This window comes from Eleginops maclovinus, chromosome 10 (genome assembly GCF_036324505.1).
Source record: "Eleginops maclovinus isolate JMC-PN-2008 ecotype Puerto Natales chromosome 10, JC_Emac_rtc_rv5, whole genome shotgun sequence".
NCBI classification, from domain to species: Eukaryota; Metazoa; Chordata; class Actinopteri; order Perciformes; family Eleginopidae; genus Eleginops; species Eleginops maclovinus.
The window spans coordinates 16,924,588-16,952,137 of NC_086358.1; the positions used below are offsets into that span (position 1 = coordinate 16,924,588).

Sequence of the window (27,550 nt, forward strand, 5' to 3'; positions counted from 1 at the left end):
GGCATTGATGAAGTGTAATCCCCACTGAGGGAGTCGCAGCTCTATTTATAGCCTTATCTATCAGACTGGAGTGAGGCCTCTTTTATTGGTCTTGTGTGCTGCTGAGTCTTCCCTGCATTTCCCCTCCGAGCACATGAGGGAGAGCCATGCACTGCTCCACTCCGTGCACACAGAATACAGAGCACCATCATTGAAAACACTGTATGATACCATCCAGATCCTCCCTGCAGGAAGAAGCTTCCTTATCGATAAAAGAGCTCAACATGCTTGGAGGCTTGTCTTATCTGAGCGAAAACTGGGAGCACGAAATATCTTACTCTTTGCTGAAACCAATCAAGGTCAGTTAAACAGGAATAAGCTGCTTAAGGCTACTTATTTATCACTTTCTCTTCCCATTTATGAATATTTCGCTCAACCTTTTTCGTTCACCGCCTCCTTTTCTTAAATTTTTGTCCTCAATACCGGCTTGTTCTCGTTTCCTCGGCCCCACTGGGGCTACTCTCACAACTCCTCCTGTTCCACTTCCCCATTGGCTTATGCTCCACTTAGCTCCCCCAAGACATTTTTCAGTGCTTTTTTTTTCTTTAACCTTGAGCCACTGCTGCAAGAACACCAGACAATGGACGCACAGTAAAGGCAGACGTTTCAGACCGATGAACTGGTGGAAAGAGGAAGACCGGTGGATCATCGTCATCACACAGGTACAATCTGAGGATATCAAACCCAGAGCATCCTCCCTGACATTTGTTTGGACAAGATATTCTATGAGATTATGCAGGATTCTGGCTCGATGCAGAAGTCAACGACACTGGAAACTTCTGAGTGTCTGTGTCGTCATCACACCTCATCTCTACTAAAGAAAAATCAAAGAGGATATAAAGCAGCACCAAGTGTCGGGTCGGCTGGCCCTCTGCCTGGACTATACAGGACAGACAGGAGGAATGACAGAAGGACGAAAACGGAGAGGAAAACCAGAAACGGTTGGTGTACTCACTGGTGAGCGCCTTCTCGTAGCTTTTTCCCATGGCGATGAAGTTCCGCAAGCACGGGTTGAACTGCTCCATGATGGACTGGAAAAGGGGGAAAGAAAAACAGCACGTTTGGTTAGTCAAAAAGCAGGAAAGATACTGATACAAACACTGATATGAGCTAGAATGACGGAGCGCCACTCTTTACTGGGGCACGAACACACACACACACACACACACACACACACACACAGACACACACAGCAGTCAAATGAGCCAACCAGGAGCAAGAGGAGTGCAGCAGGGATACGTTTCAAGCTCACGGAAGGGACTGGGGCGATGGAGGACGAGTCACTGGGAGGGTTTGTGTGTATTAGTGTTATGGTGTGTTTGTTTGTGGATGAGGGGGGGGGGGGGGCTGCTTCTTCTCACTACCCCTGCTGTCTCTATTAAAATAAACCCTGGTTTTGGCTGCTGACTCCCCTCCGCTCAGCAGTAGACCTGGACCCATCACGGTTTCCTTCCGTCCCTCCAACACTCTTTGAACTGTGGCTCACTGTTCCTGCTAATTGCTTTTTATAAAAAGGGGCAGTCTACCTTAGTTATAAATAAAATATGTTCTCTCTTATTTCTGTTGGTATCTAGCCATCAAATCTTTCAGACTTAGTGTAAGATATAGGAATTTATTGTACAAAAGTTAAAGAAACTCACAAAAAGTTGATTATGATGAATTTCTAGGATCGGGGTAATCTTGAATATCATCACATGAATAATTTAATAAGAAATAGAGCCTTTTGAAAGGAATACTTGAGTTATCGTGTGAGAAAGAACACGATATATATATATATATATTATGACTACCTTATTAAAGACTTTTGAATTGTATTTGAAGTATATTTGTTCAACACAATGTAAGGTTAAGCCATTCCAAATGTTTTAATGCAATTTAAAGAGTTTTTGACATATTTACATATTTTTAAATCAGGATCATATCAAAATTGCATTTACTTTCGCCAGGAAAAGCACAATGAATGTTCTTAACATCTTTGCCGAGATCAGACACCGAATGGCCTCACTTCACTCTTTGGGTTTTAGCTACACTAATAACAATTATAAGTTTTACTGTGATAACAAAAAAAGGTCAAATTAACTCGGCCCCAGGAAAAAGTGAACAAATTGTTTCAATGCTTTTCGGATACATGAGACGTGACGTTGCTCCTTGCTTGAACAAGCTTTGGATGATAAAGGGATACTTGGAGAAAAAGGCTCAACCAGAACTGAATTATCCCAGAAACACACAAATATAAAGCACAATATAAATCGAAATCTGTCTTTTTTATGGCAGATAACAAAGCATGGGTTAGCACACAGGCAGTGGAGTGTGTCTGCAGCGAACACAACAAGAAGCGTGAACCCTTGTTAACAAGTGAGGGAAACAACACAAACAAATATATAATATGTTTCACTGTCTCTGGAGTTACTCAACCTCCCCTTCAAAGGTGCCCTTTCACTTCTGCAGCATCCCCCGCAAAACCCAGCACGTTTGACTTTCTTTCCTCACTTTGAAATGGGAAGTTCATCAGATAGGTGGCAAAGTTGGAAGCACAGATGTTTCAACAACGACATAGCGATGCATGTGTCAGGGCAAATCCAACAATATTTTTGATGCTTGATACAAAGAGACGACCATTTTCACATGAATAATGTCAAAGAGAAGTCCCTCTGAAGAACATTGTTTATCGTGATTGATACAGAGAGTTTGTTGAAGGCTCTGCGTGCATAGCCAACCACCAATCACAATCATTCTTGTTAAATGTATCAAACAACGAAATCTAGACCCCGCTAGTCCTCGACAATCGGAATTTCGCTACGTAAAGATGATGTTGAGCAAAACTTTGTCATAATATAGGGCTAATTCCAGTACTTTTATATATAGAAATCGATTGCAGGAAAAACTATTGCAATGTCAGTTTTTCCGATACTGTGTCTAGCCCTTTAAGCACGTAAGAAGGCATTACGATTGAAAGATGATTGAGGTGAAGGGGAAGGATCAAAGACATTGCAATGACTAAAATGTCTGACTGCACGAGTGGAAATGTAAGGAGTAGGTTAGAGAGAAACAGAAAGATGAGCATAAGGCAGGGGGGTAAACTTAAGGTTGACAGACACATCTATTCGTGGCTGCTCAATACGAAGGATGCCTGCTAATGCCCGCCGGCTGACGCACAACAGTCACCTTGGTACATTAACTTCACCATAACTTCAGGAAAGGAAGGAGGAAGTAGGACAGGACGACACAGGGGTGCAGGAAATATAGGCTGACTGCCCAGTGAACAGCTTTACGGTACAGGTGAAAAACAAACGTGCACAGGAAGTGTAGAGGAGTGCATTGATATGGGCTGAAAATAAAAACATCGTGTGTGGGAAAGGATTTTGATCTAAGCTGATTTATTGATGGATTGTTCTTCTGATCAAAAGCACCCTGCTATGGATTCTCAAAGGAGAGCTTTCTATCATCGCTCCACCGCAGCACTCACACACACAAAAAAAAAGAAGTTAGCGGCATTTCTGTGTGAATTTCTGGGGACAAACAAACCTATTTATACCCCCATTCCCTCTCGCCCCACTCTCCCATCTCTGGGTGTTTTTCGGTTACGTAAGGCATCGGCTGATGAACAAACCGAGTTAGTGGAAGCACTCCAGACGCTTGGCAGGAAGAAAGGGACGATCAACAAAAGAATAAATATAGAACATGGAGAGCGGCCCGGTTCTCATGTCTAAATCAACAGAGGTGCGTATTGTCTCTGTGTCGTGTGTGTAGAGTGTTCATGCCTGGGACTGACTGAAGAAATGTGTTATGTAATCAGTCGGGCAGGTTTGGCTTCATGCCTCGAATTCTTCTTCTGAAACTATGTTGTTAAAATACTTTCAGGGTTTCAGATCTAGTTACCTGCACGTGGATAAACACACACAGAGTTTCACTGATACACCAGTCAGAGGAAGTGCATAACATAACATCATCTCATTCATGTGTTAACCATGGCTTTGAAAAAAACACTCAGATTTTTGCCTCCATCTTTTCCTTAAATGTCATTCATTAGGGAAGCCCAGTGTGTATTATTGGAGTAGTCCAACATTTTGGAAGAAATGTTAATTCACTTTCTCGCATATGAAGCAAGAGCCAGCAGAAGATTAGGTTAGCTTAGCATTAAGGATAAACATTTTGGAGAAACGGCTAAACTGGCTCTGTCCAAAGTTCAAACCCACTCAAATATCTCCTTTGCTTAAATCTGCACACACAGAAATATAAAGGACATCATTTTGCTTCAGGTGCCCAACCCTAACCCTAACCCAACACATTCCTTCTAAAGGCAAAGCTACTTGGCACAAACTCCTGACATTGCCTAGTGGTTCCCAAACTTTTTCTGTCTTCCCACTCACTGGAAAAACAACCATTCTCATGTCATACCACCTCACCCTTCATTCGGATCACTACTGGCCAACAGTTCATTGCAGTCAATACCAGTATGGTGCCAATTGTGAAGCTCTTGAACTTTTCCTAATTCTCTTCATTTGAAAGTACCGGATATGTAGGTGGGTTCCAAAAGGCCAAAAACATATTGGAGTGGTAAATAATGTCCTAAGTAGACTCTTCACATCAACACTGAAACAATATGTCAATCACCATCAATGCTGCCCCGCATATGGTGGTGATGAAACAATTCATGAGTTCTCCTCCCCACACAACGTGCTCATAGAGTTTAGAGGATCATTTAGCCGGCCCATCCTGGCCTAATCCTCTTTCAATCAGCTGAGCTTGTTCCTTCAGCATCAGGGACTGAGGCTGATTAGCATTCCACTGAATGAAAGACCATATTTTACAGAGTGCATTGGAAAGGGAAGGGATTACCGACTAAACCCCGCTTTGTTGCACTTTGCCCGTGTGCTCCGGTCATGTGTTCAAATCGAACAGCTAATCACCTCACCAATTAAATGACCAAACTTGATAACAATAAAGGGATTGTGTTATCATGTTGCAGCGTTGGGAAAAAGCTTTCATAAACGTCCCGGATCAACACAACTCAATGTAATCTGGATGGAAAACACCAGCAAACAGTGCTTTGTTTTCTGCTTTGTTGAAACATTTCATACAAAATAAAGATAAGAAGCATGCTTTCTGTCTAATTTATCCACAGATAATGACAGACTGGTTTTGTCAGTTATTTATACAGCTTCCGTTTCACAGGGGCAGCTTTTTGAGTCCTGGCTGCCTGACAGGAGTAGACTAAATGCCACAGCGGAGCTAATCACTGAACACTTTGAAATCAACCATGAAGCGTATCACTGATCTAACGGGAGGGATAGAAATATCACACAAATAATAATATAATGACCCCCGACAGAAGTGGAATTAACCTCTCTGAAGGACTACACATTGGTTTCAACTAGGGATGCACCGATACATCGGTGAGACATCGGCATCGGCCGATGTTAGCCCTATTTACCACCATCGGCACATCGGTAAAATAAGGTGACGTTACCGATGGCAGTCGCCGATGTTTATGTTTTGCTACGTGACCGGGAGAAGTCGCATTAGCGTCGTTGTTTTTAAATCTGAAGGACCAAATCTTAAATCAGGGCATCATTTTGAAGGATCAGATCAGTGACTGTAGGTCTGCCTTAACTTTAAAGTCATTCGGAGAGGGGGGGGGTGCATGCTGCTGGACTTCCCGCCCCGTGTAGCAGGTGTCTGGAGGATCGGTAAATTAAATCCATTCTTCAGTGTTCTTGGGAGGCCGTAGTATATATTTGTGACTTTGTTATACTTGCTGCTACTCCCGTTAACTTCCAGAAACTTACTATGGCTCGCTCAACCTCTCTCTCGCTATTACACATGCTCACACGTATCCCCCACTCTCTCTCTCTTAAAGGGAAAGGATGCATTGTGCTACCATTACAGTTTATATAGTAAAACATCGGCCATCGGCAAAAATAGTTATTCTTAACATCGGCCGACATTTTTGCAATCGGTGCATCCCTAGTTTCAACATATCTCAGACAAAACTAATATTAGTTTTTGTTTTGAGTATGACTGAAAGATAACATGAATGATAGTTGGCATCTTAAAGGAAACACATTTCTGTATTCATATTAGAGGATAAGCAGTGGTGGAAGAAGTATTCAGATATATTAATTTAGTAATGGTTGCAATACTACAAGGTAAAAGTCCTGTATTCAAAAGTACAGAAGTATCAGCAGCAGCATATACTTAAATTATCAACAGTTGTGTAGTGTCATCTATATGAGAATCAAAAATATCAAATGATTCTATCACTAATAATTGATGTTTTAAGGTTGCAACTGGTTATTTGAATGACTTAATTTACTGAAGGCCAGCTTATCTAAAATAATATATAATAATTCATTATATATATAATTTATATTTAAATATGCAAATTAGCTAGTTAGTTAAAGCTGTATGACAAATGCCGTTGAGTAAAAAGTACAACGTCTGAGTCAAAACTGCAGAGTAAAGTAAAGTAAAGTTTCATGGGAAATTATTGAACTTAAGTTAATATAAAGCAAATATGTACTTGAGTACAGTACTTGCATTCCAACATTCCTTTATCATCAAAAAATGACAAATAGTGTCTGCTTTTCTATATGTTTCAAATCAATGGTTGGCAAAACAAGCACTTTGCACATGTCACAAGTGGCACTTTATTTTTGAAACATTGTTACTAAAAAAAAGTATAGATAATGAAAGTTGTCTTTTTCATTTAACCTTAGAGAAAATTAGAAACACAAGCACAATTGTAGTGCAGCATTGTAGCTATTGTGGAACATTGGAAGCACATGAACATCCACCTGCCATCTAACACACACACACACACACACACACACACACACACACACACACACACACACACACACACACACACAGGACCTGAGAGTAGTACAATCCATCTCACACTGACATGCTGTTGGTCTGGCCTCCATCTGAAATATTTATCCTCACGAGGAAAATAAAACAAGCTCCTCTACCTCTCACCAAAGGATGTTTTGGTTGATTGGCAAGGCAGATGTTCCACCTGGAAGCATCCGAGTGTGACAAAATGTGTGCATCTGTGTTCAAATATCCGTTTGTGTTGTGCTTTTGTGTGTATGTGTAGTTTTTTAAATTGCGCTGTGCTGGCAGGCAGGTCTGGCTGCCATAACACCAGTTTCTGCACAGTGTGAGGAGTAGGGCCACTGGTTGTTTGCTACAGGAGGAAGTGTTTTTTCCTCAGTGGCTGTCTGTGGGAACACCTTTTGAGCATAGACAATTTTTCTCTGGGAAAATAAAGTATTTCATACATTTTTTTGACATTTTGCACGGGACTCACCAATCTGACATAACACCTAAACAGCAAAGGGGGGTTTCTAGGAAAATACAGTACGAGTGCGCAAACGTCACTTCTGGTCAAAATTACGACCCCGCCCACTTTCCAGTGAAAATACTGCATTAGAGTGAAGCGGATATAATAGATTCTTCATGTTTTAAAGCTGCTGAGTCATATATTGCACCTCAAACAACAAATAAATCCAGAGTTAGAGTTTCTTTACTTCCTCTACAGAAGAAAGGAGAGTAAAAGACATCCATCCCCTATTTATTCTCCGTAAAAACAAAGCTGTCTCTTCCTTCTGATGGTCTGTTTGACACGGTCTTCATATTTCTGGAGTAATTATACAGTTTTTGATGAACAGAAATATTGTTTTCTGGCATCCCTTTAACATTTTACGGGGAAAATCTGCATTTTGTTATGAGGGCGCACACCGAGAGTAAGAGGGTGCAGCGCCCCTGTTACCCGGTTTAGACAAAACCCTGACAACCATCCACCCACAACTGTCTGTCTTGCTTGGAATTATAATTGTTCTCATCACATTGGCCTGTTTTCTGGCAAGGACACGCACAACAGTCATATCTTGAGAACAGAACGTTTTGAGTCCTAAACAACTCATTTAAATGCATTTCAGAACAGTCCAGAGTCTGACTCATTAGCTATAATTGGTTCGTACTGATTGGATGTTTCCCCTGGACATGCTCAGGTTCTTGAACATTCTTAACAGCCCAGATTCTTCCTCTTGGATCTTGATGAGAGGTTGCAACTCTTTCAAGTCATAAAATTCGAGCTTGAAAAGTCGGGTTGTAAATCTATTTGTATTCTGTCTGAAGCCGCTGAATTTAACATCAACGTTTCCAAGTCATGTAAAACTAAAAATAATACAGTAATGGATTTTTTGTGAGTGTTTTGTAAATGTATTCTCTTGTTTTCCTGTGTTTCAAGCACATATTCCCAATAATCCAGCTGAAACACAGTGATATTTTACTATAAGTACCACTGTGACCCTAACATCAAACTACGGGTAATGTAAATGTATTTAAATGAGGAGAGGGCGATTGAAAAGCTATCAGCTACCCCTCAACATCAAGGATAGAACATCCATCATCCATCAGAGTAACATGACAACTCGTCTCCTGACAGATGAGTGATGTGGTACATTAATGCAATATAATGTAACAATAAAAAGGCGATTATGAAAAGTCTATTCATACGACGTCAAGATTTCAGAGTGACACAAATAAGAAACTAGCTGCTTGCGTAAACACTTCAAATTCTATCTAGTAAAACCAAAATGGTATGTTTCAATCAGGGAAGAATATATAAAAATAACGTTTACAGTTTGAGGGATCCAACCCCCTCACAGCGTTAAATCCTTAAAGCTCATAAAATGGACTTTTGTTATTTCTTATCTCCATTTGTTTTTTGCTTTGCACTTCAGCAAACCAGTTGTTGCTTCCAACACACTCAGAGCTAAACACTTGAGAGAACAAAGGTACAAAAAACAAGCAGCATTAAGAACATTGTGACCTAGCAGGCTCTGCCACGAGTGTATAGGGGAGGCAGTGTGTGTGTGTGTGTGTGTGTGTGTGTGTGTGTGTGTGTGTGTGTGTGTGTGTGTGTGTGTGTGTGTGTGTGTGTGTGTGTGTGTGTGTGTGTGTGTGTGTGTGTGTGTTGGCATCAGGAGAGTGTGAGGAGTGAGTCAGAGCCTACATAAACAGCAGCAGGTTTGTATCATGTTGGGGCGTAAATTGCTGTAAAGTGGAGCCAGCCATGTGGCACCATTACAGCCTGCTGCGCCCCTCACGGCTAAACTGACCTAGCACCAAAAAAACAGACCTGGCAACCCAGCAAGGTGAGGAGGAGCAGGGACAGACCAGGTGGAGACAGACAGAATTATTATTTATTTTTGTATTTATGTGTGGAACAAAGTATAGCTTCAGCCAGTAGATTCGTATTTCTATCATCAGTATAGATACAGTCTGAAAAAAAATATTTTCTGACACCTTTGCCATATCAATATGTTACCCATTAGTCAAAAATCTGAGTGTTAAAGGGGCTCTTTTATCCTATTGGGGGGGATTCCCTATTGCATAGTTTGTTATACAGGTTTTAGTGCATGTAATTAAGTAAAAACTTCAGCTAAATATCCTGTGTTCCCTCCAGAAGTTGGTATGTGTGTGATTGTACGTGATAGGCTAAGGGGTGGGACATCTTTAAGTGGTTGACCAATCACAGCAGAGCCAGCCAGCTAACCAATCAGAGCACACTGGGCTCTGGTTTCAGGCAGAGGGAGAAAATAGGTGCTGCAGCACAGGCAGTATGAGAAAAATGAAGAGCTTTTTGAACATTAAAGCATGGACACGTCACAGCAGAGGCATACAATTCAAATATGAACCTGAAAATGAGCAGAATGTGTCCTCCTTAAGGCCATAACACGCCAAGGGCTGTTAAACAAACGACACAGACATGCAAAACACTCGCCTATCAATGAATTGAACACCACTACACTTTTGTTTCACATTTGCTTTGTGGCATTTTCTGTCCTCTTTACTTCACACTACGTCCTTTCTGAGTCCAAGGACTATGCTATTATGCAGCCGCAGAAAAATTAAGAGACCACTTCAGCATTATCAGTTTCTTTGGTTTTATCATGTATAGCTATGTCTTTGAGTTAAATATATATATTTTTTTTTAATTGTATTGTATTCTACAAACTACTGACCATTTTTTCTCTGTGTTGGAATTCAACAGACACTGGAATGTCTGCCATACATGTAGAGATAAAGATTTAAGACACATGTGGAGTGGTCTCTTAATTTTTTCCGGAGTTGTAGGTCTTTTCAATTTAGTAGTGCCAGGATGTGACAACAAGACACAAGTTGGATTTTGAAAAATGGAAGCAAAGTACTTGAGTTCTTACAGTACAAGGTTTATTTTCCTTATTCTACTGCAGTTCTACACTAGTTCACGGTCTGAGTTTAAATACTGCAGGTATCCCAAGAATGTTGATGGATTTTTGGGATTTGTAAGGCCACTTTTAAACAAAATGTTTCTAAAACCAAACTACAAGTATCCAAAGGAAAGTTTGTAATTCATTTGATTTAGGATGTCTCCACACACTCTAGCTAGGGGAATTTATCATACAGTAGATACAGACACATCCTTGCTGAAGAGTTCAAGTTTTACTTCGGTAGTCAAGACGACTGTTCTTTATGTACAGTGGGGAGAACCGATTTTGCAGGTTTTCCCCCTTACAAAGCATAGAGGTCTGTAATTTTTATCATAGGTACACTTCAACTGTGAGAGACGGAATCTAAAACAAAAATCCAGAAAATCACAATGTATGATTTTAAGTAATTCATTTGCATTTTATTGCATGACATAAGTATTTGATCACCTACCAACCAGTAAGAATTCCGGCTCTCACAGACCTGCTAGTGTTTCTTTAAGAAGCCCTCCTGTTCTCCACTAATTACTTGTATTAACTGCACCTGTTTGAACTCGTTACCTGTATAAAAGACACCTGTCCACACACTCAATCAAACAGACTCCAACCTCTCCACAATGGCCAAGACCAGAGAGCTGTGTAAGGACATCAGGGATAAAAATGTAGACCTGCACAAGGCTGGGGTGGGCTACAGGACAATAGGCAAGCAGCGTGGTGAGAAGGCAACAACTGTTGGTGCAATTATTAGAAAATGGAAGAAGTTCAAGATGACGGTCAATCTCCCACAGTCTGGGGCTCCATGCAAGATCTCACCTCGTGGGGCATCAATGATCATGAGGAAAGTTAGGGATCAGCCCAGAAATACACGGCAGGACCTGGTCAATGACCTGAAGAGAGCTGGGACCAGTCTCAAAGAAAACCATGAGTAACACACTACGCCGTCATGGATTAAAATCCTGCAGCGCACGCAAGGTCCCCCTGCTCAAGCCAGCGCATGTCCTGGCCCATCTGAAGTTTGCCAATGACCATCTGGATGATCCAGAGGAGGAGAAGGTCATGTGGTCTGATGAGACAAAAATAGGTCTAAACTCCACTCGCCAGGTTTGGAGGAAGAACAAGGATGAGTACAACCCCAAGAACACCATCCCAACCGTTAAGCATGGAGGTGGAAACATCATTCTTTGGGGATGCTTTTCTGCAAAGGGGACAGGACGACTGCTCCGTATTGAGGGGAGGATGGATGGGGCCATGTATCGCGAGATCTTGGCCAACGACTTCCTTCCCTCAGTAAGAGCATTGAAGATGGGTCGTGGCTGGGTCTTCCAGCATGACAACGACCCAAAACACACAACCAGGGCAACTAAGGAGTGGCTCCGTAAGAAGCATCTCAAGGTCCTGGAGTGGCCTAGCCAGTCTCCAGACCTGAACCCAATAGAAATTCTTTGGAGGGAGCTGAAAGTCCGTATTGCCCAGCGACAGCCCCGAAACCTGAAGGATCTGGAGAAGATCTGTATGGAGGAGTGGGCCAAAATCCCTGCTGCAGCGTGTGCAAACCTGGTCAAGAACTACAGGAAACATCTGCAAACAAAGTTTCTGTATCAAATATTAAGTTCTGTTTTTCTGATCAAGTACTTATGTCATCCAATAAAAATGCAAATTAATTACTTTAAAATCATACGATGTGAATTTCTGGATTTTTGTTTTAGATTCCGTCTCTCACAGTTGAAGAGTACCTATGATAAAAATGAAAGACTTCTGCATACTTTGTAAGTGAGAAAACCTGCAGAATCGGCAGTGTATCAAATACGTGTTCTCCCCACTGTATATAAATTCAGGATAAATTAAATAAACAAACTGAACGAAGCTCGCCATATCTCCCTAAATTTCCCTGTCACATGACTAAACAAAGGTTACTTCCTCCTCTTCATGCAGGGGATTCGACACTGAATCGGCTAGAAGTGAAATTTTGTGAAGTTTACATATGAACAGACTGTACAGAAAGGAAACAAAGTGAAATAGAGGATGCCTCCCCCCCCTTAAAAAACACATCACTGTTAACACCAGAGTCAACAGTTTCAGTGTTGATAAGGAAAGTTTACTCTCCGTTCCCCTGCCATTAGACGAGTGTGAACTGGTCAGGATATGAAGGTTACTCAGATTATAACCAAACACACACGGGAAAGGTCGTTTAATCTTGTTGGTCTTCCTGGAAACAGTGCACTGGGGTGTGTTTGGCTACCACTCACCCGTCAAGGTGACCCCTTGTCATCAAGTTTTACGGTGTGTGTTTGTGGGTGTGTGCATGACACCTCTCTTAATAATCTGCCACCACACTCCCATTTCTCACCGTGTACAGGTGTCGGTTGGCGTATAAACTCTCATCGCTCACGCTAACATACAGCACAGAAGCAATTTATTGTCACCACATGACGTTTTCCATCAAAACAACACGGGTAGTGTTCTGAACCAACACAAACACTCTACTTATAATAGTCGTTCGGCTACAATGTAATCTAGGGCTGCACATGATGGCCAAAATGATAAATCTAAATTGTATTTTATCAATACGGACATCAGGAGTTTATTTTTAATTCTTGGTTCAAAGATTTCTATTGCAGTTTCACATTAAAGAGAACGTTTAAAGCTCATGTTTAGCTTCATATTTGTATGTTGTGCTTCTTCTGTTATATGTTTATATGCTTTAATCTTCAAAAAGCTCTTTAATTTTCTCATACTGCCTGTGCTGCAGGGAGGGTTTTAGCCTTTACAGAGTATTAACATGCACAAAAACCAATATAACACACTACAGTAAATGGAAATGCCATAACACAACATTAGCTTAACCTCCTGTGGCATGTTCAATCGATTTTTGTGCATGTCAATGGTCTGCAAAGGCTAAAATCTCAGTTCCCTCCAGGGGGAGTTCTCTCCGATACACTCCCCATCTGAAACGCCTCCATTGGACTCCTTCGTTTACTTCCATGACATAGTGACATCATTGTAACTGTTGTGCTTCTATTAGCTGGCGTTCCAACACATTGTATGGGTAAGGGGCGGGACTTCTCTAAGTGGTTGACCAATCACAGCAGACTGGGCTCTGGTTTCCGACAGAGGGTGAAAAGAGTATGAGAAAAATAAAGAGCTTTTTGATCATTAAAGCATGGAGACATGCCAGAGAAACTAAATGCAAGCTGAGAATGAGCAGAATAGGGCCTCTTTAAAGCCACATTCCACATATCCTGCAGTTGTGTGCTTTATCTGAAACCTCTACTGATTAACGGAGAGGTCTTTTTATTCTCATGAACCCTGTCAGTGACTTACCAAACAGTACCAACAGATAAGGTAGGAAATTGCTGATGGATTTGCCTCAAGTGCATTTCATGAATTTAATACAACATCATGTAATCATGAAGTTTAACAACCTCAAATTAAAGTGTATTGTAAGAGCACAATACTGCAATCTAAATTAATCAGTAAGGCAGAGGGAGAGCACTTGCTTTTAATTATAGGAGCAGACATGAAGTTATAATAGATGTAGGCTAATAAATAATGCTGTTGTTCTAACAGTCATGTTAGGCCGAGGTTAGGATCAGTAGTGTTTGTTTCACCTCACCGCTGAATCTCAGATTATTACCAACAGCAGCTTGTTGTTGCAGATGCCTTCCAGGCAGCCCTGAGGCACAGCATGGCTGCAGAGAAACATCTACACACGGGTGAGATCTTTAAACAATGGTAAACTTCATATTTTACAAATCTATAAATAACATTCACAGTGTAAGAATTATTTTCAACTATTTTTTGTCATTCAGAAATGTTGTTTTTTGAAGTTTAAATGTGTGTTAAAAATTAGTTATACAAAAGGCACATTTAGAGGAAGATTCAGAAGGATGTTTTTAAGAGCAATATGTTTAAAAGATAGAATATTGTGTGTAAACGTGCACTGCTAAAGCATACTTATATACACAAGCAAAACAAGATAGTCATGTTTGTTAAAGCAACATGTTCATTATGGCAGCCTATTCATTTAGTTGAATTGTTTATAATGATTGACATTTTTATTGTAAACTGAATCGAGGTGTCAGATCTGGAGATATAATATATCACCAGATCTGTAGTTTCAGTGGAGCTTGACCTGGTGGTACACCTTACCATTGCACACAGTCTCTAACTAAAAATATACTTTTCATTTCTTTACAGTCAAAAGTTGTTGTTTTTTACATTACATTACAATTATAAATGGGTGATTAACCAAATATTTTACAATCGTCACAACGTCCGACATAGCATAGCGCTAATGTTAGCTGAACGCTGTCTGAAAACTTGAAGAGGACTTGACTTGTTAGACAATAAAAGGATTTTACCTAGGTACATAAATCTGGGATTTCCGTCGAAGGGCAAGAGGAACAGCAAGAGGTGTCTCTTTCATTGTGACATTGCTGGAATCTACAGTGGGATGTGGAATTTGGGAAATTTGGTTTGGTATATAGTGGTATATGATCTGGTAAGTAACTAACCTCTGCTCTATACGACAGATATATCTCAGATATTTCTAATCGATGGGAAAGCGTGATAAAGCTCACAAAAACAGGCTCGTTATCTTCTAATATATACAAAACATCTTGAAAGTATAGCTTTATAGCTTAACCCTTTATGGACATAGCTCTTCGTGCAAAAACAATGTTACGTTTAAACAGCACAGTGACAGGATTGGTCCACAGATTTAGGGACAAAAATGGTACTCCCTTCCCAAGAGACACATTTCTTATAACTAAAGTACCTGGCCAAAACTATGAACCATGACAGGTGTCCATATACTTTTGGCCATAGAGTGTATTTTTCTTTGTAATTTAAGCGGTCCGCAAACCCAGTTCTCATTGTGTGTTGCCTGCTTTTGATCTGACTGAATGATGCTGCCATGCAGAAGATTTCCATCTCACATACACTCAGTGAGAACGTGTACAATCGGATGCAATCCAACACAGCTGCCAACATCCAATCAAAACATGCATTGTGCAGTCAAATAAGAAGCGGTGGACACCATGATTGCTAATGTGAAGAAAAGCCATTAGCGATCCCCACTGCATTACATACTAGGGGTGATAAGCAGATGTATATCCATTAGTGTTCTGCCGTCGTCCCTCATTACTCTGTTTCCGAGGGGGAAATGGACATTATTTGCTTCTGCTCAGCCAGTGTGACAATCGGCGCGCTAAAGCTGCACTGCTTTAACACCCTCAGGAGATGAGAATTCAGTGTGTGTGTGTCATTGTGTATGAATGTGTGTGAAACCCATCCAATTTCCCTTTCAGATGAGCTCTTATCGGCATGCAGGCGAGCAGAGGCAGAGTCGGTGCCCCCTACTCAAAAAAAGGGTTGGAGGGGGCGCTTCCGGCGCCAAATATGGAAGTGTCGGAATTCCCCCCTTGACAGAGCGACCCATCGTAATTCGCCTCACGTTCGGCTCGTATCACAGGAAGTCTGACGGGGGAGTTCTCGAGGCGAGAGCGACGAGGTGAAAGGAGGGAGGGAGTCTCCACCGACTCCATGTAACACAGGTTTATCACCATCACCATCATCATCGCCTCAGACCAACACAGATTCGATCAACACGCGTACATGTAAATTATATTTTGCCCGCACATATGCCAGTGTTGGGATTCATCCAAAATATACATGGATTTTAAAATAGATATAACAGGAGGCAGTTTGGCAGCATTTCCTGTATACAGACACGACATGTGAAGGTATTTCTGCGCATGTGCGTAAAAGGATGCAGGAGTGAGATAATGTTTCATCTTTCTCACACACACACACACACACACACACACACACACACACACACACACACACACACACACACACACACACACACACACACACACACACACACACACACACACACACACACACACACACACACACACACACACACACACACACACACACACACACACACACACACACACACACACACACACACACACACACACAGCAGCCTCTCAATCCTTTTCCCCTTGATTTGTTTACTGTCTGAAAAGAGCAGTGGACCCACACACACTCTGCTTCCATTTTTCCTGTGTCTCTATATGGAGATGTACCCCAGTAACTTTCCTTTCATCCCCTGCCATCCTCCTGCTCCCGACAGCCTCCACTTCTCCTCCCCTATCACCCAGCAGCTCAGCTTAGATAAGTTACAGATGTGCTAAAGGCTGCTGACACGCTGCATACGAGCAGCAGATGCCAACAGTTCTGCTGTATGACAGCGATGGAAGCCATGCTGCTGCAGCGTCACAGAGCAGTTGGTGAAATCTAAATAATACAAAAGGAGAGCACTCCTGCACCGAGCTGAGGATTTTTGGGTACTGCCTGTTCTTTAAATACATATTGAATTGATATGTAAAGGGTGATATTACAACAACATAAACAGAGGAAGCCAATTCAGAAATCTGTCATAAATGTTATTAAATATTAGCCGGCTTGGGAAGTAACGGATTACATGTAACGGGATTATGTAATCAGGAAAAAAAAGATTGGATTCTGTTAGTTACATTAAAAAAAAAGGCTTGAATAATAATAATAATACATTTATTGTAGAGGCGCCTTTCAAAGCACCCAAGGACACATAGTAATTTATAAAATAGTCTGAAAAAATTATTAAAAACAGTGCAAAAGCTCAGTAACAAGGAGTGGTACCACTTTACAATAAGTATCCTTATAGAGAATTCATAAAGGGTTTATAATTAGGTTATTAATTAGGTTGTAAACACTTTATTAATCATTAAGAATCATTTATAAACCAGTTCTAACATGTTTTTCATACATCAACACAGGCTCACTATTTGGCAAGATGACTAAGCCTTATATTGGCTACCTGGGGGGAGAATCAACTCAGTGAACCACAGATACCAAGGATGCTGGCTGATGAAGAAGACGAAGTAAGCTAGGTAACCAATATAATGCTTAGCAGTACAGAGAAATGTGGGCTCACTATTTGGCAAGCAACCGGTCACAGTTGCCTTGTTTATCTCTTGTCTTATAAAAGCTTATTAATGATTTATAAAGTGTTCACAACCTAATTAATAAATTAATTACAAACTATTCGTAAACCGTTTATAAGCGTAGTTTTCATTGTTGAGTGGTACCAAAACGTGTCATAGCTACGTTGGTCCACAGGGCAAGACGTACTATGTTCACAAAAAACCCTCTCAAGACGTGACATGGACACAATATTTTTTCCGATAGATTTCTAATGGCCAATTCCCATTTCACCTGACTTTCCGGGTGTGAAAAGAAAAAACATGGCGGACACCTGACTCATTTTTAGTGGAAACCCCTAAATTGTAGGATATTTTGGCCGTTATAATGCTTTTTGATTACATTTCTTACATTCATTTACCAACGTCTTGCCCTGCGGACCAACATATTACTATTACACGTTTCTTTGTGGGACTGGGTTGGATCTGAACAGGTGGGTTTGGAGGTGGGACTTGAATGTGGTGATTGGATCAGACTGTCGGATGTGTTGGGGGAGGGAGTTCCCGAGTCTGGGAGCAGTGTAGCTAAAACCCAGAGCACCAATGGTGACGAGGCGTGGGGTGGGGACGGATAGTAGACCAGCAGAGGATGAGCAGAGGGAGCGAGAGGGCCTGAAGGAGGTCCGCCAGATAGGTGGGGGGCCAGGTTGTGAAGAGCTTTGTATGTGAGCAGGAGGTTTTTGTGTTCAATCCGGTGTTGTACAGGGAGCCAGTTCAGTTGGATGAGGATGGGGGTGATGTGGTCAGGGGATTTGGGGCGGGTGATGATCCAGGCAGAAGAGCTCTGAATGATTTGGAGTTAATTTGAGTTGATGGGAAGGCCAGAGAGGAAAGCATTGCAGTAGTCCATACAGGGTATAATGAATGCACACACAGGTATGATGTTGAAATCTAAATATTCTAAATTGCATGGAAAGCATCTCTTAACACAACTGGGTTTATAAAATTAGGGACAAAACTAACACAATTTCGATACACTGAACCCATCATGTTACTTATCTTTAACAGTGGTGCAGGGATGACGTATTTTTGTAGGCCGACCCGGAAGTAAGCTGCGCATGGGTTCACTCGACAAAAAAGCAATGCAATTCCTCCATAGGCTTTGGGAATATTGTAAAAAATAATATCTGTGGAAAACGAGCCTGTTTGATAAATGCACGTTTTGTTCAGCCAGATAATCTCCACATGTCTACCCTACTTTTATCATTTCACTGCTGATGTATTTAATGTCGTAGAACAAAACGTGATCCGTCTCTTAAATTTGTGTCAACCACAGACCTTATTTCGAGCTATTTTCCAAAATCCTACAGAGAAATCCCAATGACTTTGAGACGAGGGAACCAGAAGTGGTAAAATGCTAACCCGCTTCCAGGTTTTAGGACTCATGTCTGCACCACTCTATAAGATGAGCTATCGGGGGTAAAGTTATGATCATTGTTGTGATGCAGGTTCCTGCACACTGCAAAACTGTACCTGCTTCCTAGTTACATAACACAATTGTCCCCCCTTGCAACATTGTCAGTCAGTCAGCGTCACTATGACACCCGCAAACAGTGATGCCGCCCAAAGATCAGTAGCAAGGCGGCACAGAGCTGGAACAAAGCCTGGAGCCAGAGGAGGCACAGCGTTCTGCAGGGACAGGAGCACAAAGCTGTGTGCGTAGCTCCGAGCAGAGACAATGGAGGTGAGCGCACTGTGACTAATCAGAGAGGAGGAATCAGTGGTTTGAAACAATCACACTGGAGGAATCAGGCCTAAGCAGAGTGTTTGGATTCAATATTCTTCATTCCACATGAGCACAGAGACTAGAGGCTTGGGTTCACCTCAAATGACCCCAAACACGAACAAAGGCAAACGTACCAGAGGAGCTCAATATGCCTCAGTACTAAGGCTGCACATGGCACCAAGGCATCTTTTTATAATGTGAACGAGGAAAATATTGTTCTATTCATTACACCATACTTCTACCTTCTTTTCCCCAACAGATGTGCTGCGTCTAACCTGCAGCGTTCTACCTGCAACAGCTGGCGATGACTCTGATAAGACAGGATACTAACACCCTCTAATTTAATGTTAATGAAATAAAGGTATTGGTACAAACCATACAAACTGTATTATAGATTTGCAAGGGTTAGAGTTATCCAACTAACTAACTCATCAATGAGCACATAGACAGAAACATTAAGTACTTTTATAATGGAATAACGGTTTGAAAAAAAGGAATTTTCGCACAAAAATGGTAGAAAATGCAGTTTTCAGCCTCTCAAATATGGAGATTCTTTCATATCATGATGACGTTAGTATATCTTTGGGTTTTGGACTGACAAATCAGGACATTTCAAGACATAACCTTGTATTTTGAGGAACAAAGATGTACATTTTTCACTATTGTAAGACCAACCTCAAGAGAATAATCAATATAATTGTATAATAAATCAGTAGACAAGTTCTGTTGTGGTATATCTGAGAAGATGGCAGAATAACTATTATATATTATATACTATTGCTGACTGTCATTTTTATTTTTTTCGTCCACAAGGGTTAAGAAATTAAAAGGCTATACGGGCTATACTGAGCAGACTGTACCAGTGTGACTGTGGGGATAAAGTGTTCTGCTGAATTACTCACAACCCCCACACATCAGACACATTGGACCAAAATCCCTCCCTTGTGAACACATAGTTTTGGCTTTGCATGAGCACTGCCGTAGCCTTGTGTCTTGCGGAGGACTTGGAAATATGACAAAGAATGCTCCCTGGTGAAAATTAAACCAATACCAACACAGCATTCCTGTTATCTCAAAAAGAGAGTAACGCTCTGTACTTTTTATAATGCCTCTAGAGAGTCATAAATGGACAGACTTTGAAGATTCACACCAAATGGCACTAGATTATGTTTTTAATGGAAGAAAAATAGTGAGGAATGCCAATAACAAGTCCAAAGTCACATCTTCTTATTTCTTCTTTTCACGAGGCCTGCGAGGATAATTGTGAAAAATGACATTAATGTTATTTATTTTATTTAACGCAAAAGCATACCAATGCCCTTTAAAAGAGTAATGAGCTGTTTTTAATACTAAATTATATTCAGACATTTGCAGAAAATACACTTAACCAAAAAAAACAATAAAGATAATGTACTCTTGGACACAGTTAACGAAAATGTGCTGTCTTCGCAATGACCAAATTATTACTTAAATTACTGTTTATTCTGTCAGTATGTTGGTTGCAACGTATGTAAACAATGGCCAATATTAAAAAATATATTGGGATCATCTCCATATATTTTACAATAGCATCATTTATATAGAATAATAAGTCGATATAGTACTTATTATGACAAGCCAAGGTTTTAACTGTTTAAAACAAAAAGATATTGCATTTAAAAAACAGCAATTTTTTTGAGAACCTGTAAACAGCAAGTGTTTGATATTTCAGTCAAACCTTTACCCTAACCTTAACCCTAACTTAATTGATAAATCAACAACTGGTCTCACAGGATTTGTTAAACTTTGTATTTATAACATTCAAATAACCAAATAACCCAGTCTGGTTATTGTGTTTATATGCAATTGTATACTTATAGTTTTCAGAAAATGTAGAAAGAAACACATTTACATATTTTGCAAATGTGTTTTATAGAGCATAATATATACATTTCCATATCATCCACACCTGACACGATGTTGCCTTGGAACTCGAGATCCTCCCTTAGGATCTGGAGGACATAATTGGTAGAAAACCCGTACACACAAACACAAAAACACTACAAAAATCAATGAATGGACCATGTGATGTTTCTCTGATAATCCACTCCCAGCACCAACACACAACTGGGAGCCTGCCTCGCCCTAACGCTCGAGCTTCATCAAACACACGGAGCCTGCAGCACTGTTGGGATTACATCACTGGGCTGAATACACTCCTGAACAAACATACAGATGGTGCTTGTTCAGCAACCACAACAACAACCTGAGGAGCACAGTTTTCCCACCGTCAGGGGGTAATGACCAACTACGGAGTAGAGTTGACAATTCAATCAAACACCAAGCAAGGAATTTCCCCCTTCGTTATTTGCATTATCTGAAAGGACATATACTTCCAGATATATTACCAGCCACTCAACAGTACAAAATACACACACATACTCAGTCGTGAGACACTGCCCACACACGCACCCGCCATTGTGAGTCATGTAAAAATTACACTCTTGTTTCGGGAGCAGAGGAGTGGGGTTATGGCTTCAGTCCTCTATTGTTGGTTTTGATTTGTATTGCCCTGACAGCTGATACAAACAAACAAAACAAACTGGATACAGAGATGCATTGTTTATCCTTGGGAAGATCATCTTTCTCAGTTTGTAAGACCACCTGGGAGTAATTAAACCTCACTCTTCTCCGAGTAATAGCAGCTGCCCTGTGCGTGCCCTGCTAAATGGTAGCTGTTGAGAAGGATTATTCAAATATTAAAACTGTAATGACAGAATTCCATATAATATTCCGATTTTGAGGAGCCATAAAAGGTTTTGATACATTTTTAGGCTAACACGTTGGTTGCTAAATTCATAGGTGTTGCATTTTTGACTTGGACTGCCATAAATATTTAATCCAACCCACATGCACAGATTAATCCTGCTCAATCTGCAAATAAGATAGCAAATCAACTCGAGATGTCGCATGAGCACAAATGTAATTTAAAATGGCCATAACCAAGTGTTCAAGACTGATTCAAATGAGATTTAGAGCAAAACATCCTCCTAAAAAACAACACAAACAGGCAAATCTTTAAAAAGAGTACCCCATAATCACATTCAAAAACCGCTAGCGCAAACATTAACCCATCATATGGTGTTAGCATTGTTGGCGGAGGTATTCACTACAAAGAAAAAAGAAACAAACTAACTCTTGGACTCCAAATGGGCAATTTCTTCACAATGCAAAGGCCTTATAATAGTAAGAACAAAACCTGCTGTTTATTCTGGCACTATGTTGGTAAAAAGTATGTAAACAATGAACAATATTTAAACACAAAGATATTGCATTTTAAAAAGCAGCCATTTTTCACATTTGAGAACTTGTAACCAGCAAGTGTTTGATCTTTCAGTCAAGAGATTTACCCTAACCCTAACTTAATTCATAAATCAATGACCGGTCTCACAGGATTTGCACTGATTTGATCGAACTTTGTATTTATAGAATTCAAATAACCAAATAACTGGGTGTTTGCCTGCTTCATTATGTTCTCTAATAGATGCTCCTGACCCCTCCCTTTGTACCTGCTCTCCTCAGTAGAATCACATCTGTCTGGTTTCTAATGTGAGCTGGCACCTCTGGGCTTCTTCACCTTCCACGCCTTTAAAGAATTAATAAAGACCTGGTAGCTTCTCTAAACAAAGGCGCTCAGATCCCTTCATTGGACCGGTTCATAAATACCCCTCTGGGCCCTCAATTGCCACACCAGCGATCATTGGTCCCCTACAAATCGGCCCCCAGCAGTGGGTCGCATTGGCAGTGGCCCTCTGCTCCTCCTCACTCCTGCTGACTCCATAATGATGCAGCCTGCTGATGACAGGAAGAAACCCCGCTGCTGCTTTTCTGCTCGATGGCATTTTCATAATCGACCCCCGGCGTTCTTCTGCCAAGCAGTCCGCCTAATGGTCATGTTTTGTTTTTTTTCCATTGATTAATATGCAGTCGTTTAAAAAAAAAAAGATCCCAATGTTGGCTTATCCAGAAGCCAAAGCCACTGAAATACAATCATATACAAAAGAGGAGGTCAGCAAATCCACATTGGAGAAGCTGAAAAGTGGATATGTGTGAGGTTCTTTACATTACAATCGATTTGTACATTTTTTGCCCATTGACTTGTGACTTCCCTTCTTTTCAAACAAAAATCGCCTCCTTGTACAGCACAGTACCAGCAACCATTCACATTAAAGCAGATCTGTCCATTATTTTTCTCCTCCCTCAACAGCCTCCTCTTTCTGTGGTTTCTCCCTGGCTATTGCTGATCCAAAGAAACCTCCCACAGGTCACCACATCAGGCGCCTCCTCCTCCTTCTGTGACATCGCTCCCTCATGAGAGCCTTTCCAGTTGAACTGTGTGTGCTTTCATGTCACAGAGAATATCTGATATTACTCCTACTATATCCATAGGCTGAGCTCTCCTGTCATGTAATGCCATCCTGCCTCGGCCACACTATAGGAAGCATGAACTCTGATTAACCCGACCTTCACCAAATGCATCTTTGGCTCGGTGAGCACACATGCCCTTTTTTCTCCTGCATCCACCAGCACCTCTCATGTACGAAAAAGCTTTTTAGGCAGTCGAGCTCTCTTCTGGAGTGTTTCTGTAAACAGGTGGAGTTTCTTCACATGAAGGAAAACCCTTGTGATGCTTTCGCTGTCTGAAATCCACCTCACCTGGACAGACGCCCCGAGCGCAGTGAGGAACAGTCGCACAGAGCAAAGAAACTGTTTAATCTCACGACTAAAATTAGTTTAATCATGAGCCCTCCTTTCAGGACACATTTCGAGACCCCCCCATCTCTGTAAATAAGCTCTCACTCACACAGTTAATCTCTAGTCCAGGAGAATTTCCCACAGATGATGGTGACAGCTTCTCCTCTGCTATGTGTCGTGTAACTTTAGCTGAACTGCCCAGGGGCAAACACTCAGTTAAGACTGGTAGGTTAGGTCACAGAGGTGGAATTACACAACTGACTTGCAGTATTCTTGCAAAAATACCATAGTAATAACTGGAGGACGACAGAAGGTTCACTAGACATAAACCAAATGAGTCAATACACTGCCAAGTAAACCATTACAATTGAATTCCTTGGTTCATTTTTGCTGTGATTTGACGTTAGAAAGCGATTTGAAGACATCATATTTGACTTTTTATATTTCGGTTTACCTAAAAATAAAGCAATCATCTGTGTTTGTGAACTTAACTGAGTTTCTGTGAGACAGATTTAAAACCATCAGTCAGGCTTAATGATCCTGCACTTTTTTCTCACTAAATACACTAATAAAAGCCTTCTCAGGGGGCAAATTGTCGGTTAAGAGGTTTGGTCACAGTGAGGTGGAACTAACATGACTGACTTGCAGCATTCCTGCAAAAATAGCATTGTAATAACTAAAGAGGAGGGAAGGTTCACTGGAGATAAATCAAACAAGTCCATACACTGCCAAGTAAACGATTACAATTCAACTAATTGGTTATTTTTGCTGTAATATTACTGAAGAAATAGATTTGAAGATGTCATTTTGGACTTACTAAACTAACCTCAGTGTCTGTGAGGGGATTTTAGTGATCCATCACTTTTTTTAAAAGGAAATACACTAATAAAAGCCCTCTTGGTATATCCTAGTGTTCATGTCTTTATCATAAATCACTTCATGACAGAACAGCCACAAGACCCGGGCTATGTGAAGTAAGTTATCCGCTGATAGCCTCTCCTCTCAAGCCTTCCCCCGGTGCAGCAGGTGTCCCTCCGCAGCAGGAGGACGCGAGGTCAGCGGCAGGGAAACAAACAAGCAAACGCTCCGTCTTACCTTGTAGACATTCTCCGTTATACGGTGCACCTCGTCGGTCCGGGACATCCTTGTTGGAGCGTCAGTCAGAACCATAGACTAGAGGTTTCCTTTAAGGTGAGGTCGGGACGCTTTTCCGAGCTGTGGCTGGAGAAACAACACAGCTGCTGGCGGGGACTCGCTGCTCTTTTCTTGCCAGTGACAGAGAGACAAGCTCGGCTGGCCGTGGGATCCCTGCTTTTATAGGAAAGTCCTCCGCTGCGCCCACACTGCTCCCCACGCAGTCAGTCCGCCGGAGCCTCCCGGTTGGAGCGCAGAGGCGGACTCACTTCGAGAGGGGCGGTGCTGCCTTCAAGGGCGGTGGGAAAGGAAGAATACGGCCTCAACTGCAGCCTAAAGATTGGATAAAGCTGTTAGAACAAATGTAGGTAATTTGTACAAGAATGCATGAAAAATGAGGTAAAGTAAGGGACTACATTGTGGGAACAGACGGCAGCTTCCATAGTAAACAATCTTTGAATGTAATAATTTCTAGGTAAATATGTTTTTGTTTTATCACAAGAGTTTTATTCCTGAAGAAAAAACACATTATAGACATGGTCAATTGAGCTCTGCTGCTGGGTCCCTACTAAAAATGTGGATAATAATCATATTAATAATGATCAAAAACTACCTTTATCTTTTGTTTATATGGTGGTAAAAAAAAAAACACCCTGACCTCCCCCTAAACAAACTGTTATTATCATCTCTGTGAGGCCGTTATAAAATAGTGAGATTTAAAAAGTGACTTAAAAGAAGATAGTTAGCTTACTTGATTTTATTACCCCAATCCTCAATGTGTACAGTTCTACCGATAGTAGTTTGTTGTGGGAAAAAATGTATTAAGCATACTACCTTAATTTAGCAATTTGCAATATTGAGCAACATCGTTATTTCATGAAGTATTTTATACTGGAATTTGCCACATAGGCCTACATTGATGTTGTGCATCAGTAAACACGTGTACTTTTTTCTATTATATTTTAAATCAAAACATTTTGGGAATTTCCTAAAATGTTCCTCCTTTGCAAAAAAAAATTGGCCAACACGCCAAAGAAATAGATACATCAATTAAGTCTCCTCATACTTTCTGCTTCTTCAAATATGATTGCTAATTAATCCTACACAAGCTAAACTAGGCATATGAAGACACTATGATTTTACAGTGAGTCCGTGAATGCACCCTATCATTTAAATGCCTCGCCTCCTCCGCTGTGTCACGCGCTGCCCACGCCGCCGCCTCTGCCGCATCCATTCAGAATACCTGAGCAAGCATCTCACACAGAAACCAGAGCAGGCTCTTCTACACATTTAATAAGAAGAATTATATCTACTCGAACATTTGAGCACATTTCATGATATTTCATGATATTTCTTAAGGCAGGTTGAATATAGGATGTAGTCTATTTATTGTTTTTAAAAATATGGATCTAGCTGAGTCTACTTCTGTAGGGCTGATGTAGACAGTGCACTGTAATGTACCTGGAGCTAAGATAACTGTTGTACCTTTATTTGTTTACCCTGCTCTATATTTGTGTGGCTCCACTCCTTTTTGGCTCAGTGGGCTTTGGTTGGTATGAGTGGGATGGAGCCACATTTTGTTGGATTACAAATCTTGTATGGTGGGTTGGGGAATCCCACACATTTCAGCGCATCACGATCTGAAGGCCTTTGAATGAGACAAAAGCATAGAAGAAGAAAACAGAACAGTAGCAGTGTGAAAAGGACTGTCACACCTTTTCTTTTCTGCAAAACAAATTTTAGAGAGATGTAATATGAGATATTCAAGGGGCTGCTGGTAGCCGGGATAATAAAGTGGAGCATCAATATACCACCAGAACAGACCCCATTTCGCAAAGCGACACTTGAAAATCTATCAGACATGTTTGATCTTTACCAGAGCAAACAGCGACGCTCCCACTGTCAGCCAGATATTGATTTACTCCTCTAAGTGTAGGCTATTCAGTCCATGCAGTGAGTTTCCATGATCAAACACAGCTTTCCATTATGTTTGCTGATTGCCAATCCAACTTGAAGTCTAATTGTAAACAAATAAATTAAGAAAATTATTGTTAATTACGGTTAGTTCAAGTACAGCAGAGCTCTAGACGTCAGAATCAAGTCAGGCATTCATTCTCAACAATGAGGACAAGAGAGAGAAGAGAAATAAACAAAAAAAAACTGGAAAAAAACTGGAAAAATTGAGTCAGTTATATAAAAACACACTCTGAATAGATTTAAAAGGCAAAATGTTTAAATTATATGTCTATATTGCTCAGCACGCCGACTTGCAATTTGCTGAGGAAGCGTTAAAGTTAAAGGATTTTATCTTTCCTGAAGGCCATACGCAGGGCTTTAGAGTGGACACTTGGATAATGAAACTGCATAAAGGAATATTATGACATTTGGAGAGATATGACAGTTTTTTTGCCAATAGCTGGATAAGAAGATTGATACCACTCTCACTAACGACTAGCGGCTACAGCCAGTTAGCGTATATTAGCAGAGGTGAGAGAAGTGTCAGATCTCGTACTATAGTAGAAGTACTAGAGTGTAGGAATACTCTGATGCAAGTAAAGGTCCTGCAATCAAAATGTTATTCAGGTGAAAATGGAAAAGTACTCTCATCAAAATGTACTTAA

The 27,550-nt window shown here is 40.9% G+C and overlaps 1 protein-coding gene across 6 annotated transcripts in view; it reads right to left on the reverse strand.

Moving 5' to 3' along the window:
• Positions 1-25,168, reverse strand: part of baiap2b (BAR/IMD domain containing adaptor protein 2b) — a 73,400-nt gene extending 48,232 nt beyond the window's left edge. For all 6 annotated transcript variants that reach the window (XR_010166656.1, XM_063893969.1, XM_063893967.1 and 3 more), the window contains exons 1-2: positions 24,891-25,168; positions 995-1,070 (exon numbers count right to left, since the gene is read on the reverse strand). Coding sequence is in view for 5 of the 6 variants with exons in the window: in XM_063893969.1 (XP_063750039.1) it covers positions 995-1,070; positions 24,891-24,965 (151 nt within the window). In the remaining variant the exon portion in view is untranslated. The remainder of the gene's footprint in view (positions 1-994; positions 1,071-24,890) is intronic.
• Between the last annotated feature and the right edge of the window lie 2,382 nt (positions 25,169-27,550).